The 16,289-nt window shown below is 29.5% G+C and overlaps 1 protein-coding gene across 1 annotated transcript; it reads right to left on the reverse strand.

Annotated features, from left to right (window-relative positions):
* Window positions 1-331: 331 nt before the first annotated feature.
* LOC133687973 (uncharacterized) lies at window positions 332-1,517 on the reverse strand. The gene has a single exon (XM_062107331.1). It carries the CDS (start codon window positions 1,418-1,420, stop codon window positions 773-775), a length of 648 nt encoding a protein of 215 aa, XP_061963315.1. The 5' UTR covers window positions 1,421-1,517; the 3' UTR covers window positions 332-772.
* Between the last annotated feature and the right edge of the window lie 14,772 nt (window positions 1,518-16,289).

Genomic DNA, 16,289 nt, shown 5'->3' on the forward strand with positions numbered 1-16,289 from the left:
TTTTTCTTGAGAGATGATTCTTCATTATCTAAAGTACTTCTCTTGCTATTTTTTTTCCTTTTTATCTCTAACGTATCTATCTTGATGATAAACCTCATTCAAAATTTAAATTAATCTAGGAAAGATTTATAATCGAACTCCTGTATTTGAGGTGAAATGAAATGATTTTTTTTAAAAAACAAAAACAAATCACATGAGCAATTGAGCATGTCCTGGTATAAACCTTTTTGAGACTTTCCATCCTAGATTTTCAAAAATAATAATTAATTCAATGCCATGTCTAGATATAATCCACCAACAAAGCTAACAAGACATCAAATAGAAGACAGAATTCTATTACATATTAGCAATTTATGATACTCAAGTCATTTCTCTTTTCCCTTCTTTCTCTCCCAAGATCTGATCTTACACTGATTGCAGTACAACAAATTAACTGCATAAATAAGAGGTTATTAGAGAACCTGCCCTCAAATCCAAATCCCCCTTGTACCTGGAATGTACAGGCAGAGCCGTCGTCGTTAGAACAATGGCTCAAGGCTCCATTTAATCATTTGCAATGGCTCAATCTCCCTTGTACTTATTGAAAAGCCATGTTAATTGAAGCCAATGTCATTGTCAGCATATCATTTGATGCTGAAAATTGTTATAAATACAATACATATTATGTTGATAATATACACACAAACAAACTATGTAGCAGCACAAAGTTTCAAAAAACTAATGAGCCTAAAACATGATTAGGACAGATAGCATATGATCTCAAGGCAAATTGTCAACGATTTCGCTTTGCACCACTAATAAGAACTGCAGTGAAATTCCAAGGAATGCAACCATGAGGCTTTTGCATTGAATCCCTAGCAGAAGCACTCTCAATTCTTGACAACTTCCTTGAATGACCATTAGAGAAATACAATGAAGACGAAGACGAAGACGAAGACGAAGGGCTCGAATTCCGTGGAGACAACGAATTGAAATCACCATCGGAGCTATAAAACTCAAACATTTCAAACTTATCAGACTCGTCATTAGCATTTATAATATCATTCCCCTGAGACCCTCGTTGGGGTTTTTCGTTTCTTTTATTTTTCTTGATGTGTTTCCAGAACCAGAACCTGAACCTTGACCGCATCGAAGTCTTAGGCCCTTTAATATCAATGCACGGCTTTGGCAGCCCTATGCCAAGCAGGGCAGGTGGGGGCCTAATGGGTGGAATACTTTCTTCTTTAGGGGGATCTTTGGGTGTCCCTGGCTGCATTTCCCATTTAAATGGAACCCCTTCTGCACTCCGGTAGTAAAGTATACGCGAAGAGCAACCCGCAGAAGAGTTTCTTGAAATAACTCTATTGAAGAAGAAATTATCTCCTTGAAGAACCGAAGTTTTCTTCTCATGAGTAACAGTACTTCCATGCACAAAATCCATAGCAAATACTTGGAAGATATGCAAATAATCTAAATAATTTAGGAGCTAATTTGTGTTCTTTTTGTGAAACAACAAAGTGATGCAATGGTGGAAATGTTTTTGCTGTTGAGGGATAAAAGTTCATCATTAAGTTGTACTTATATAGAGGGTTAGATTCTCCGGTTTCTGAGGTAAATGATGGAGTCTTAGGGTGCATGATCCTGCTTTTTGATGATTGACAAGCTAACAACTGCGGATTATTATTATTATTATTTACTTTCTCGCTTTGAATTGGTTACTTCTCTTTTGAGTGACTGGAGTCCTTTTAGGAAAAAAACAAAAAAAAAAACCTTTGTTCTTAAGGTTACGTTAATTAAGGTTATGGTTTTGTTGGGCGGTTTCTGCTGCATATGCCAATAACCAAACCCTTAAGTCATGGCCTAACTTTTCTTGCTATATATTTTACCTCCTGGGCCATCTGGGGCAAAAAAAGGTCATGGCAGCATATGAAAGTGCCAAGCAAGTATGATGTTAGAGCACAAGTCTCCGTTTTAGAGATGCCTTAAGGTTTGATTCACTGAATCTACAAATCATATATTCAGTTGACTTTTGAGGTGTTGCCCTCCTTCCTTGACTTGTGATTTTGCCAAAGCAAGTGGAGATTATTATATCAATGAGATTGTTTACCAAATCTTAGAAAAAACTGTATTCTTCATGCTACATGTGAATTTTAAAGAGAAAATTCATCTTCTGACAATGCATGTATCTGTTACTGGTTCTGCAAACTTCTAGGTTTTCATAGTTTTTTCTCACCGGCCTCGAGGAAAAACTCATCATTGGATTGATGGCACATTATATGTCCTGTCTCAATGAAAAACAAACCAAAAGAAAAGAAAAAAAAAATAGTTCAACGTGCTTGCATTAAATATTAGATTAAGTTTTGAAATGTGAAAGATTTTTCAACATTTTGCTGGCAGTCATGAGCACACATAAAAATTGAGTTAATTATGTTCAGCTTGAATCTCTATTTTTATCTTTTATATATATATAATAATCGGATTTTACTATTGAAATGAAGCTAGAGCCAAAATTGGAGGCTAACTAGCAAAAAGGAATACAAAAAGAAAGAAACAGAAAATAAATTTGAATTTCTTAAATTTATTTCAAAAATAAAAACAAAGAAAAGATTAAGAAATTGTTCATTTTTTATTTATATATGCTGGATTTTTTTATTTTTTCTAGATGAGTTTTTATTTTATTTTCAAAATCCAAAGAAAAACATTAGGAAAGAAATAAGTTTTATGTAAAAATTACAAAATCTCAAAAACATAAAATCAAAACTTTTATGACAAACTAAATTGAAAAATCATGCCTATAAAAAATACTCAAATTGAATCAAGTTTTTGTTTCATCAATAAATCAATAATTTTATGAAATAAAAAAATAAATACTTTTTTCAAAGTAAAATAAATTCTATTGTGGTAAATAAATAAACATATAGCTAAAAGATTTGAAAATATAAACAAAAATAACAAAGCAAACAAAAATTAATAAAAAAATATCTTTTCCTTTGAATAAAAATTCAAAATTAAGAAAATTGAGTTTCATTACATCAAACTATTATATTACTCATATTGAATAGATGCCTTGCTACTAATGTTAAAAAATACCACAAAAACTCTATCAAAACCCAAAAAAAACAAAAAACACTCAAACTAATTCCAGCAACACGAATTCGAATCCGAACTAAATTTCATCAAATAAAAGGCATATGAAGTTGAAAATAATTCAAAGATCAATAATTAAGAGTTCATTCACTTCAATTATCATTAAATCTTCACAATTTAGACACAAAAGGTTTCGGTCCGAAACCAAGACTTTAAGATTAAAATGTTGAAATAAATGTTATCTATGCAAAATAACTCTAGATTATTGGCTAATAATATCATGCGAAGATACATATACAAATGAATGAAACAAAATAAGTCAAAATCACATAACTAAGAAAATGTTCTTGGGAAGAACACGAAGAACAAATAAAGAACATTCAACTCAAACCCGACAACGTGACTCTCAAACCAGACCAGATATTAACAAACCAAGGACACAAACATATTGGAACTCATACAAGGATCAATAATCTGACATCCATTCATTTTGATTATCAGTTAGACATCACAATTTGGTCAAAGAATAAAGGTTTCAATTCAAAACAAAAACCTTAGGAATAAAACTCATAAAAAACAGTTATTGATGCAAATTAACTCTAGATTATTGACTAATCAATTCAAAAAAAGTGTCTAGTGCAAAGAAATACATCAAAAATCATAGAGTTAAGGCAATGTTCTTTCCAAGAACATGAAGAACATTGCCCAGAAACCCAGCACACTGTCAAGCCCTAGCTAGAAGTGACATTTTTTACATCTAAAATATACTTTCTTCATTCAAAAAATTCACACTGCCATAAACAAACGTATTTGAATTAAAAAAACAATAATAAATAATATCAAAATATCAAAATCATGCAAAAGGTTTCAAATCCAAAAACTGCCAACTTAAAACAACCTACATGTTGATGCAATTTGTATTCAAAATTGATTTTCTAAACCTATTTTGGTCATGCAAACCTATTTTGGTCATGCACAAACCTAGCAAACTCAGGATAAATATTCTTGCTTTAACATGCATTTCTTAAGCCAACAAAACTAAAAGAAAACTATTTTGTCAAAATTAACTAAACTAGAAAGCTTCTAAAACATCAAGACATCAAAATGAACTATAGAAAACTAGATCAAAGTATCATAGCAACAAAAGAGGTTAACACAACATTACTTGCTAAGTATTCCAAACCTCATTTTCATGCCCATAAACATAAACCAAAAACAAATCATAAACACTTCAAGGAGGCCACATGGACTCTACTTTTGGATTAGAAAATATACCTAGAATATTTACTCCTTTTCTTTTATTTGGAAAGTTTTTGCCACTAACAAATTACTACCCTTTCAAAGCTTAATAAATTTTTGTGTTAGACTCTTGAACCTTCATATTTAGCTTTCTTATCAAGATTTTCCTGCCCTCTTTTCCTTTTCTTTTCCCCTTTTTGGTTTTGAATTTCCAAGGTATTTATAGGTTTTTGGTAGGTTTTTTGATGGATTCAATATATAATTGATCAATGCTTGACCCTCTGATAGAAATGAAAGGGTTTTGAACAAATTTCAACAATTGAACCTTTCTCCTTAGCTCGTTTTGCACTTAAATATGGTTTTTACAAAACTTGGAGGCCAATGTGAGGTTTTTTAGGCCTTTTAATCTTAAGAGATAGGTTTTAAGCCTTCGATAAGAACCCTTAGAAAAGCTTTCAAGTGTGAACACATAAAAAATGAGTGGTTTTTGCATAATGAGTATCATAGTCACGACTAATTGAGTTGACTAGTTTTGAAGTCTTGTTGGAGAAACTTCGATGTCATCATCATTGACTACCACTTGAAGGTGATAGAGGGGGTGCAAACCTTTTGTTTGAATCCAATTTGAAGTCTCGTTGAAGAAACTCCGATGTCATCGTCATTGACTACCACTTGAAGGTGGTAGAGGGGGTGCACACCTTTTGTTTGAATCCAACTTTGCTCGATTTGGAGGTTTGTAACTTCACATTCATTTGTTTAAAGATGTCAACTCGATTAACCAAACTGCAAAAAAAAAAAGATAATTAATGGTCGAACGATATGTCATTTTCCCTTTATTCTAAGTGAGGCATCATCTTGGTTAAACCCTAAAAAATAGAGTTTTTAATTTAGGACTTGGCAAACTTTAATTTATACTCCGTGCTTCTAATTTCTTTTAATTACATTAGTAATTGCCTTCAAACTTTTAATTTCATGCAATTTCACCCCTGTCAAACTCATTTGTCAGTCTCAAAGTTCAATGCATTTTTTAATTTGGTCCTTCATTCCTGATTTTTGCAAATTGACCATCAAGCTTTTAATTGTCTTCAATTTGGCCTCTTATTTTGCTGATTTAAGACTTTAAGCTCATACCTTTTACACTTTGTTCATTGGTTTTAAATTTCTTCAATCAAATCTATAATTACCTATCAAGCTTCAATATTTATCCAATTAAGCCCCTGATTTGATCAAATTAGCTTTTTAAAGTTGTAATTCAACCCCAAGATTTCAATTCTTTTCAATTAAAGCCCAAATTAAATTCAAAGAAAAATTTTCCTTGCAACTAAACCCTAAAAAATTCAATTAAATCCTGAAAACTCCCAATTGAGTTATTAAATATTTAATTTTGAATTTTTCTTTCCAAAATCAATTTTTCTTGTTAATAAGGAATTCATTAGTCAAAATTGAACTGTTAATTCTTCAACTTTGGATATTTTGATCCTTCTCAATAAATTTTTATTAATTTTTTAGAAATTCTTCATGTTGTCCCACTAATGTATTTTTTTTTCCAATTTTTTTAATCTTTTTTTATTTTGTATTTTTTTTGTATATTTATGTGGGGTCCTAAAATGGGTAACAACAAAACAACTCAATGTTGAAGAACAAAAATAAAAATAGAAATTTAATTTAAAAAATCATTGGAAAAAATACAAGTAAACCCGGGTTAACTCACGACCATGAAAATCATAAAATTCTTGAACCGAGTTCAATCAAAAAGCTTAATTCCCAACTAATTTATCTTTGAAGGAGAGCAATAAAAAAAATAAGAATCAATTTTGATAGGAAAAAAACACGGAGGATGAAATTGTAAGAAAAAAAACAACCTAAATAATGATCGAGATAACTCAATAGAAAGGAAAGGAAAAAAAATATGAAGAGCAATTTTCAATAAATCAAATGTTGAAAGATGAAATTAAAATAATTCAATTTAAAAAAAGGATAAAAAAATCAATCCACGTTAACATTTGAAACCGGTGACTCTAGTTAGAAACCTGAGACTAATCGTATAGAAGACAAACTATCAAATGTAATAAAGCAAACTCTAAAAAAAATATTAGCTTTAAAAAAAACAAGTAAACCCGAGCAAACCTTCTAAACCCAAACTATTATCTAAAACTCGCAACCTGTGAAATCCTTGAACGAGGTTCAATTAAGAAGCTTAATTTCCAACCAATTTAATTTTGAAGTATGGAATCATGAAAAAATATCAATTTAAAAACCTTTTCAAATAAAAAAAGATAGTAATAAAAAGAATTAGGATAAAACTTGATAGAAAAAACCTATAGAGGAAGAAATTTTACAAAAAAAAAAATAATAAAACCTAAAAAATGATACCAAACAAAATAAATAGCAATCAAAAGAATGAGGACAAAAATTAAAAAATAAAAAAATAAAAGGGGGTGAAATATAATTTTATAGCTTATTAAAAATAAACAAATAGTAATTAAAAAAGTGAGGACCAAATCTGAAAGATTAAAAATAAAAGGGGATGAAATTAAAAACTATTTGTAATTTCATGGCTTATTTAAAATAAAAAAAATAGTAATCAAAAGGAAAGAGACCAAATGTGAAGGAAAAAAAAAGAAATTGAAGGGGCTACTTTGAAATTTTGAAAGGGTTGGCGTTGATTTCAAAAAAGAGAGAAAAAAGAAAAGAAAAGGACCACCGGCTCTAAATCCGATGCGCTTTTAGGGTATATAACACCTATCGCGTTGAGAGTGTCAAGACCTTTCAAATATTATCATAGAAGGCGGCATATGGTGGTAGGATTGCCCCACATGCATTACCAAAATGGTGTGGGGGCGTTTAAACGCTAGAGTGTGCACGAGTAGTTTTTTTTTTAAAATAATATTAATATATATCAATTATAAAATGTTCAAGAATAACCTTTAAATCTACAATAAAACCAATGTTAAATTTTTTTAAAAAAAAACTCTTGTGGGAGAGTTATATTGATTTTTTTCCTTAAAAGCATCAAAGTAATTATGCTATTTTGAAAAAATTAAAAAGGCCAAAACACCCCTACTAATAAACATTATATTTTTTTAATTTTAGGATTAAATTGGTAATATCTAGAAAATGGACCGAGTAATGTTTCTATATGGCTTGAAATTCGATTTTCACGAAATTGTATTGTTAGGAGTAGTTATATTTCGTCTTATTTGGGATCAGAAGATCCGAGCCCTCTTGATCATTTAGGTTAGTGCGATCAGACACGTTTTTCATAAAAATAATCAGCGTGTCGATTTTTTGTGCTCGGATTGGGTCTAGTTAGATTTGTGTGGATCTAAGAAATGCAAGCTCATTCATAGAACTACACCATGAGAAAGCCCAAGGCTCTCGGAGCCCAGAAGAAGGCTGAAAGTTGAAATGGTTAGGCTACACCATAAGTCTTCTTTTCCCTTTTTATTGTGTACATTAAAAAAACAAAAACAATAAAAAATAATGTATCATAAACCAAGGGACTTTTAATTATTTTTTGTTCTACGGGATTTCATCAATTAAAATTTGATAAGCAATAGAGATTAAATTATAAATAACTCATTCTTAAAATAAAAAAATTAAGTTTGATGATTTTTGTTTCTAATTTTACGGTTATTTATGATTATTTTTTCTTGCAGATTTTTACAGTTAAGGGGTTTTCAGGTGACATTTAATGTATTTTTTTAGATATACAGAATCGAACAGAAGGGTCTCATTTAAAACACCATAAAAAAAATTAATTGAAGTTTTATTAATCAAGATAAACTATAGTTGAAGGAAATCTATGAAAATTAGCCAAATGACTGCACCTACATGAACAAGCCCTAATGCGGAACCATATTAAATATATAGTCCCCTTATTATCGAATAAAAAACTTATGGCTCTCTTGAATTTGTTCATGAACTAACCTCACTTGTAAATTTGAATTGGCATTTTACAAAAAAATTAACTACTAATTTTTATATAGTATAACACTATCTGAATATCTAAGTTGAACATTTCAACAAATCATTTTCTTTTCATAATAAATAAGACTAATTTTGTTCAAGATTCGTGACTATTCTTCACAATAAATAAACTACATAATTTACTATATTATTAAAAAAATACTTCTAACCATAATAACCATAAGCCACATCAAAAATCACAGTTATACCAAATACACTTACATAGTTTACTATATTATTAAAAAAAAAAAAAACATATGGTATGGTAAAACATGGCTAAGAGATCTCTCATCTTCCCACATTGTCACATCACCCTCTCCATTGGCAATGACAAGCAACAGTAGTGGAAAAAATCTACGTCAACACCAGCCATGATTTCTCGAGTTTAAACCTGCCTTGTTGGCTGCTTCTGATTCTCATATACTTTATTAATAAGTGGAAGGAGTTTTAAGCTTCACGATCCACCAAAAAGTTTGTTGTTGACATCATCAACAACTATAACACGAGAGTCATGCACCGATGGTATGGTTGATGTCTTTTTTTGTGTGTGGGTATTTTCATCATTTCCTCGACCTTTTACCTATTTTTGATATATTAAAAATATTATTGCTTGAATTTAAAATTGATAAAAGTGTTAGGTCACGTAGTTGCATGATACTCTGTAGGTATGATGTTGTCGATTGGATTTTAATGTGAAATAAGGTTGATGCTCTACACTTTACAAGGGGATGGGGAGATGGGAATGTGATGTATTCAGATGAGTAGAAAGTGAAGATTCTGAATAGTAAGATGATGATTATAATTAGTTTCATAGGCATTCACAAGGTAATATAGATAGTCTAGTAAATATATTTATGAATTACTAAGACAAATTAAGTTTATAAAGAGATTTGATCACGTCAGATAAGCAAAGTAGCATTAAAATACCATAACTTTTAATTTGCCAGTGGATCATGCTCAATGTTTTTTCCAAAAGATTCCTGAGACCTAATTTTATAAAAGACAACATAACTTCAACCGGATAAGAGTAGGATGTTATACAAATCAGGCTTTTGAGTTGTTATTTGAGCGAGGTTTGATATTTTTCCTTGATTTTTTTGAATTTTATGTTATTTTTAGATTGTTTGTTTGTTTTCCTTTTTGTTTAGAAATTTTGATTTTCCTTCCATGTTAAGGTCAATTTCAAGCCCATTTTAAAACTTATAAATCCTTTTTATATCCTTTTTATATACTTTTTTACATGAATTCCAATGCTGCTTATCAAGATAGATTATTGAATGGTGATCGTTATCTTTCTTTTGTATAATTAACTTCTTATCTTTGATCTTTATATAGATCAATTATTAAATCTTTTGATTATCATAATACTAGATGTAGACTTTTTTTTTCTTTTTTCTTTTTATCATTTTCCTTTTAAGTTCACCATTCAATGTCTCTTTGCAATAATATATATACATTTCAAGTTCGAAAATGAGTCTTGAAGGTTGAAATTTACTAGATATGAAAATTTCATAATTCGGTTGTCGTAAAATATAAAGAATTGCCCTAGAGTTTAAGTGTATGTATTCGTTTTCTCAATTTCTTAAAGTGAAATCTTATAACCAACATATAGGAAAATATAGTTTTATGAACATATCAGGTTAAGGTTGAGTGTTGAGAGTATTCTTTTAAAATCATACAAGAAATATATAAACTTAGTCGACTGACGTCTTTTTTGTTTTATTCTTTCTTTTGCCTCCGAGCTAATATGCTTCTAAACATGTTTTACCATCTCTCTCTCTCTCTCTCTCTCTCAAGAAATTTTCACTCGAACCACTTAAATTAGGAGTAGGGCGTGATGATGTCAAAAAGCAAATGCCACCTTTTACCTTCAAATTTTGGTCGCACCGCATAGTCCTTGCATACATATGTGTGCGCGCTAGATGGGAGCTCGCACTTCGCCACAAGTTCATGTTAATTTTTATGAAAAAAAATATTTTAGTGTCACAAATATATTTTTTTTAAAAAAATTGATAAACTAGGTTATGATCCTAACAAGCCAAATAATTTGGTTTTATTTGAATAAGATGGAACAAAAAAAGGGAACGATAACACACGAACAAAAAAAATAAACCTATGATAACTAGGGGAAAAACCCTTTATGCAAGAATGAAAAATGATAGTGTTCAATTTTCACCCAATTAAATATGAAATGATGAAATAGGGTAAAAAATATAAAACAAATGGGTATGAGTCAATGTAAGCTAGCATGATAGATATGTGATTTGAAAATTAAGGGACGAGCTAGTTCGGGTTAACCTACCAAACCTGCTTCCTAGATCAAGAGATCGGGATAACTCAATAGAAAAAAAATTGAAGAAAACCACAAAACTATTTTTTTAAATAAAATAATGTCTAACAATAAAATAGGAAAAGAAAATAAGCCTAAAAAAAGATGTCAACCCCTATTAACTTTTCAAACTCATGACCCGGGTTATCAGACTAGAAATATTGTTTATGAAAAAAAATATGATGCCCAATCCTTAAGAAATAAAATGAAGGAAAAAATTGGAAAGGAAAATAAATCATATACAAAGACTCAAACTAAAAAATAACAATTAAAAGAATGAGGGTTAAAATTGAAACAAAAAATAAATTAGAGGACAATAATAAATTATTGACTTGATGGTAAAATTGAAAAGAATAATAACCTTAACAAAAGGATTAAAAAAAACACAAAAGAATCAAGACCAAATTGTAAAAAATAATATACCATAAATTTAAATTGAAGGATGAAATTGATAACCAATAAAACTTCTATAAAGGGGCCAAGAAAAAAATTTAAAAATCAAAAGAATAAGAGTCAAAATGAAATATATATATATATATGGTAATTTCTGTCACCAGTTCGACCTCTCTACCAAAAAACCCTTCTGTAGTGGAAACTGTTCACAACCCAAAAATATTCAAACCAGAGACCTCCTTATAGACGATCAGTACATAAAAACCGACAACAATTCTATTCTAAACCAGATCAACCTTACTACAAAAAGCCCTACAAATTTACTAAACCCCACAAACCTTTCCAATCGAAACCCAAAACAAAATTTGACCCCAAAAACATTACCTATTATAAATGTAACCAGAAAGGACATACATCCCGTTTCTGCAAGGTCTATATATATATATATATATATATATATATATAAGAAGTGAAAAAAATAGATATCACCCCACGTTAACTTTCCAAACCTATAGCCAAGGTAATGAGATCTAGATAACTTAACTGATCATTGTTCTAAAACCCGACCTGACCTTACAATTTGACCCATGACCCGGGTGATTCAGGACCTAAACTAGGCTGGATTTTAACAAAAATAGAGAAAGAATTGACCAGGTATGATCCGGTCAAAAACCAGGTTGACTCGCAACCCAATTAGCCATGAAAAAACCTAGTCAAAACTCATTGACATTTCTCTCTCTCTTTTTTTAGATTTTTTTTTCAAAATGATATCATTTCTACATGCTTATAAAAAAAAATTGGTTTAACCTAGGTCAACCCACATGACCTATAACCCAGGAGGCTAGGACTTGCCTCAAGTTGTCCATCGGGTCAAGTTTGAAAACTATGTGATAAATAACTTTTAAAACCCATGACACAAGTCATTATACCAAAAGCACCATACATGAGAAAACCAAGAAGTCTAATCCTCAACAATCAAATACTAAAAGATAAAATTGAGAAAATAATCAATTATATTAAATGATTTAAAATAAAAAAATGGCAATTAAAAAAATAATGGTGAAAATCAAAAAAAAAAATCAGAGGGCAAGAATAATCCTTTGAATGGAAGGTTAAATTGAAAACAAAAAAAATAACAAAAAGACAAAAAAAATCAAAAGTATGAAGATCAAATTAGAAAGAAAAACAAAACACAACAAACCTGGATTGAAGGGTGAAATTGAAAACAAATAAAATCTTGACAAAAGGGCGAAGGAAAAAATTAGAAATAAAAAAAATATGAAATTGGAAGAAAAAAATATGACAAATTGGAATTGAAGGATAAAATTGAAAAAAAAAAAACTTATATGAAAAAAAGCTAAAAAGAAAAGTTATAAATCAAAAGAATAAGGACTAAAATTGAAATATTAAAAAAAAGACAAACCTGCATTTTTTTTAGGGAGGATAGAGAAAAGAAAGAAAAATCAATAAAAGCTCAACGGTAACAAACCGCCTCACTGTCATTTACATTTGTCGTAAAAAAAAAAAGAACATGACGACATCCAACAACACGATGAAAGGTCTAGTTTCGCCCTCGATAGGCACCACATACACTGACATGTGGTAAACACACATCAACAACTTTATTGATTAAAAATATAATAATTCAAGTTAAAAAAAAACAAATTAACTTCCATTAATATTTTTTTGAAAATACCAAAATACCCTTGGATCCATGGTTCATTCTTCCTTCATTGCAAGGTCAAAATTGAATTTTTAATATATTTTAAAAGACAAAAAGACCTAAATACTTTTGTTCAACAACTTTAATTTTTTTGAAATTTTGAGTAATTACATCGTTTAATTATTTAAAAAATTTATCAAAAAGATATGTATACCCCGTACAATTATTAAATAACTAATTAGTCATGCAAGAAACTCAAAATACCCTCAACCCAAAAGTTATTGTTTTATTTTTCTGGAAGAGTAAATTTGTAAATTTTTATAGTAAATAGTAAAATGTGTGTGCTGGTGAGAGAGAGAGAGAGAGAGTGTGTGTGTGTATAAGAGCTATTGGTCAACTCAAAGCTACTAGTCTACATTGAAATTGACCTTGAAAATGGAAAGAGAGAGAGAGAGAGAGAGAGAGAGGAAGAAGAAGAAAAGAAAATCATTGTAAATAATGCATTCTAAACACATTCTTTTGACCGTTAGCTATTTCGAAGTGAGGCAAAAATGTGTGCGTGTGGACTTACAAGTAGTAGAATGCAATGACAACTTTTTCGAGGACAAACAAGAGAAGGAAAGGAGCTACCGATTATAAAAAGAAAAGAAAAAGAAAAAGAAAAAGGAGAAAAAGGAGGCCCCACTTCTCTTCACATGGAGATTCCTGATCAATCTTATAGCTGCTCCCTATCAATCCTCTGATTGATTGCCTCGCCTTGAGAGTATGGTATTGGTTATTTTTTAAATAATTTTTTGTGTCGAAATACACGTCAATAATATTTTTTTTTTATTTTTAAAAATTTATTTTTGACATTAGCACATCAAAACGATCCAAAACATACAAACCATATTAAATTTTAGCAAAAAAAATTTTAATTTTTTGGGAACGCTATTTGCACCGCGTTCCCAAACATGTTTTTAATGTACAATTTTATAAATGTACCTACTACATTTATTTGATTTGACACATTTAAAAAAATAAATTTATTTAGATATTACATAGTTAAAAAAATAAAAAAATTAATTCAGGTGAGCTTGAAATAAAAAATATTTAAAATTTTAATATTTCATATACAAAAGTTAAAAAACACACCAACACACACACACACACACACACACATATATATATATATATAGACACACACCACTTGAAAAAAATTAAAGAAACATCTATTAAATGAAGGCATATAAATATAGTTATTTTATATGGAAAAGTTAAAAAATATTATGTGTGAATGAATGTTAGATATATAGCTATCACATATATATATATATATATATATATATATATATATATATATATATATATATATATATATATATATATAAAGTTAAAGAAACATTTTATATGAATGTAGTCTATAAATATAGTTATTCCACGTGGAAAAGTTAATAAAAATTCTATGGGGATGCAGACTATAAAAATAAAAATATGGGAGGCCAAAGTATTCACAAACTAATTTTATATTTCTTGGGTTTATTAAAAAATATAAAAAAATAGAGGTCGGGTCTCACTCGGGTTATGATGGGTCACCTGAGTTTCAGGTTAACCCGGCAGGTGTGTGTGTGTGTGTCCCACAAGAAAAGGTTAAAAAAACATTCTATGAGGATATAGTCTATAAAAAAAAATGTGAGGGCATAGTATTTGTTAATTAATTATATATTTTTTAGGCTTATTAAAAAAATCGGGTCTCACCCAAATTACGCAGGGTCACCTAGATTTTAGGTTGACCCAGCATATCACCAAGGCTTGACCGAGTCAATTGTAAGCATTTGTTTTGACTGTTTGAAACCCAGTCAAGATTTCAGGTCACACGGATCTCAAGTCAACCTATCGAGCCAAGCCAGATTTTCTATACTTTGATCCATTCTTCATTTTTCATTTTCATTTTCATTCTAAGATTTGAGAAATTTTGGTTTTTCTTTGTAGTTAATGAGAAAAATCAAATTAGAGGAAAATATATTTTTGTTTTCTTATATAATAAATGTAAATTTGCATAATTTTCTTACAAACCTCATATATCTCTCTAATAACACACAACTAGACATAAACCCTAAATCATAGTATCGATATTGTCTATGCAAAACTGCCAGTGGAGGCCAAAAACCGTTGTGGAAAATTTCCTGTGAGAATCTTTAACCGAGTGAAATAAGGCAAAACTATCGAGTTTCATTATTTAGTAGCTTGCTTGCATATATCATCATTCAACCAACAACAACAACAAGAATAAGAAAATGCAACTCTTAAAATCCTAGAAGACATGAGCACAAACTAAGAATTATAAAATAATGCTTTATAACACTTTGGATTGCCTCAAGAATACTTCAAATCAACGCTGCTAACCAAGTTTGTACAAATACGAAAACCCCTTTCAAGTAAAATCTACCTCTAAATGAATAGTCCATTGGATCTTCTCTGCACGGCATAGTTTTGGGAGTGTGATTGTTGCTGTTTTTTATTTGAAAATATATCAAAATAATATATTTTTATTTTTTAAAATTATTTTTGATATTAACGCATCAAAATAATTTAAAAATATTTAAAATAAAATTTTAATTTGAAACAAAAATAAAATTTTAATTTTTTTTTAAAATACTTTTAAAATATAAAAACAAAAAGGTTGATTTATCTCTTTTCAATAGCACCAATACCTTGTTGGAGTAATCCGTAAAGATTAAAAAAAAAAAAAACCAAGGCCCACCATGGATATGCCTTAGAATGGGAACTCAAGAAGGATGCTAACATACCTTCAGGATCTGATCAAGCACCACAAAGGAAAAAATACCATTAAACTAATATCATAACACAAGCACGAAAACGTTGATGGTGTTGTAAGTAAAAAAAATCTAAAAATCGATTAAACTAGAAAAATTTAAAATAATAACTGAAAAAATTAAATTATAAAAAAAATTGATTAAACCAATTAGAATTTTAAAAAAACCAACCGGTTCGGTTTTGGTTTTATAAGCCTTAAATTGAAAAAACCAAACCGAACCGACGGAATCCAAACTAGAAAAAAAAAAAATCGAGCCAAACCAGAAAAAAACCGAGTTAAACCGTAACCAGTCGGTTTGAACTGATTTTTTTCTAAAATAACCGAGCTGAAATGATATCGATTGATTTGAACCGGTTTTTTTTAAATTGATTTGGTTACTTTTTTTATAAAAGCTAAACCGAACTAAAAATAGTTACTCCTAAATTACGTATAAGGATATGCTTAGCAGGGCACTTACATTTCCTATAACAAGTAATCCCTTGTCGAAGAATAAGATAATTCCTAGGAATGAGAAAAAATTTGCCAACTCCAGTCAAGCCAACCCAAACTCTGATTCATTTCATAAAAATAAGAGGAAATGAGATCCTTTACCTTGAAAGGAATGCCAAAAAAATATATGAAGGTTGGTGCCATGAAAGGAATGCCCAAAAATTATTTGATAAAATGCTTAAAAGGGATTTATGTTCATGTAAGTATGGATGATATTATTGTAATTATAAATAATGGATGGTAATTTTGTTATTTCAATGTTCAAGAGGCTTTTTATTCATTAAAATAAATATAATGATAAACTTATAAACTTATTCATTAAA

The sequence above is a fragment of the Populus nigra genome, chromosome 3, assembly GCF_951802175.1.
Source record: "Populus nigra chromosome 3, ddPopNigr1.1, whole genome shotgun sequence".
In the NCBI taxonomy this organism is placed as follows: domain Eukaryota; kingdom Viridiplantae; phylum Streptophyta; class Magnoliopsida; order Malpighiales; family Salicaceae; genus Populus; species Populus nigra.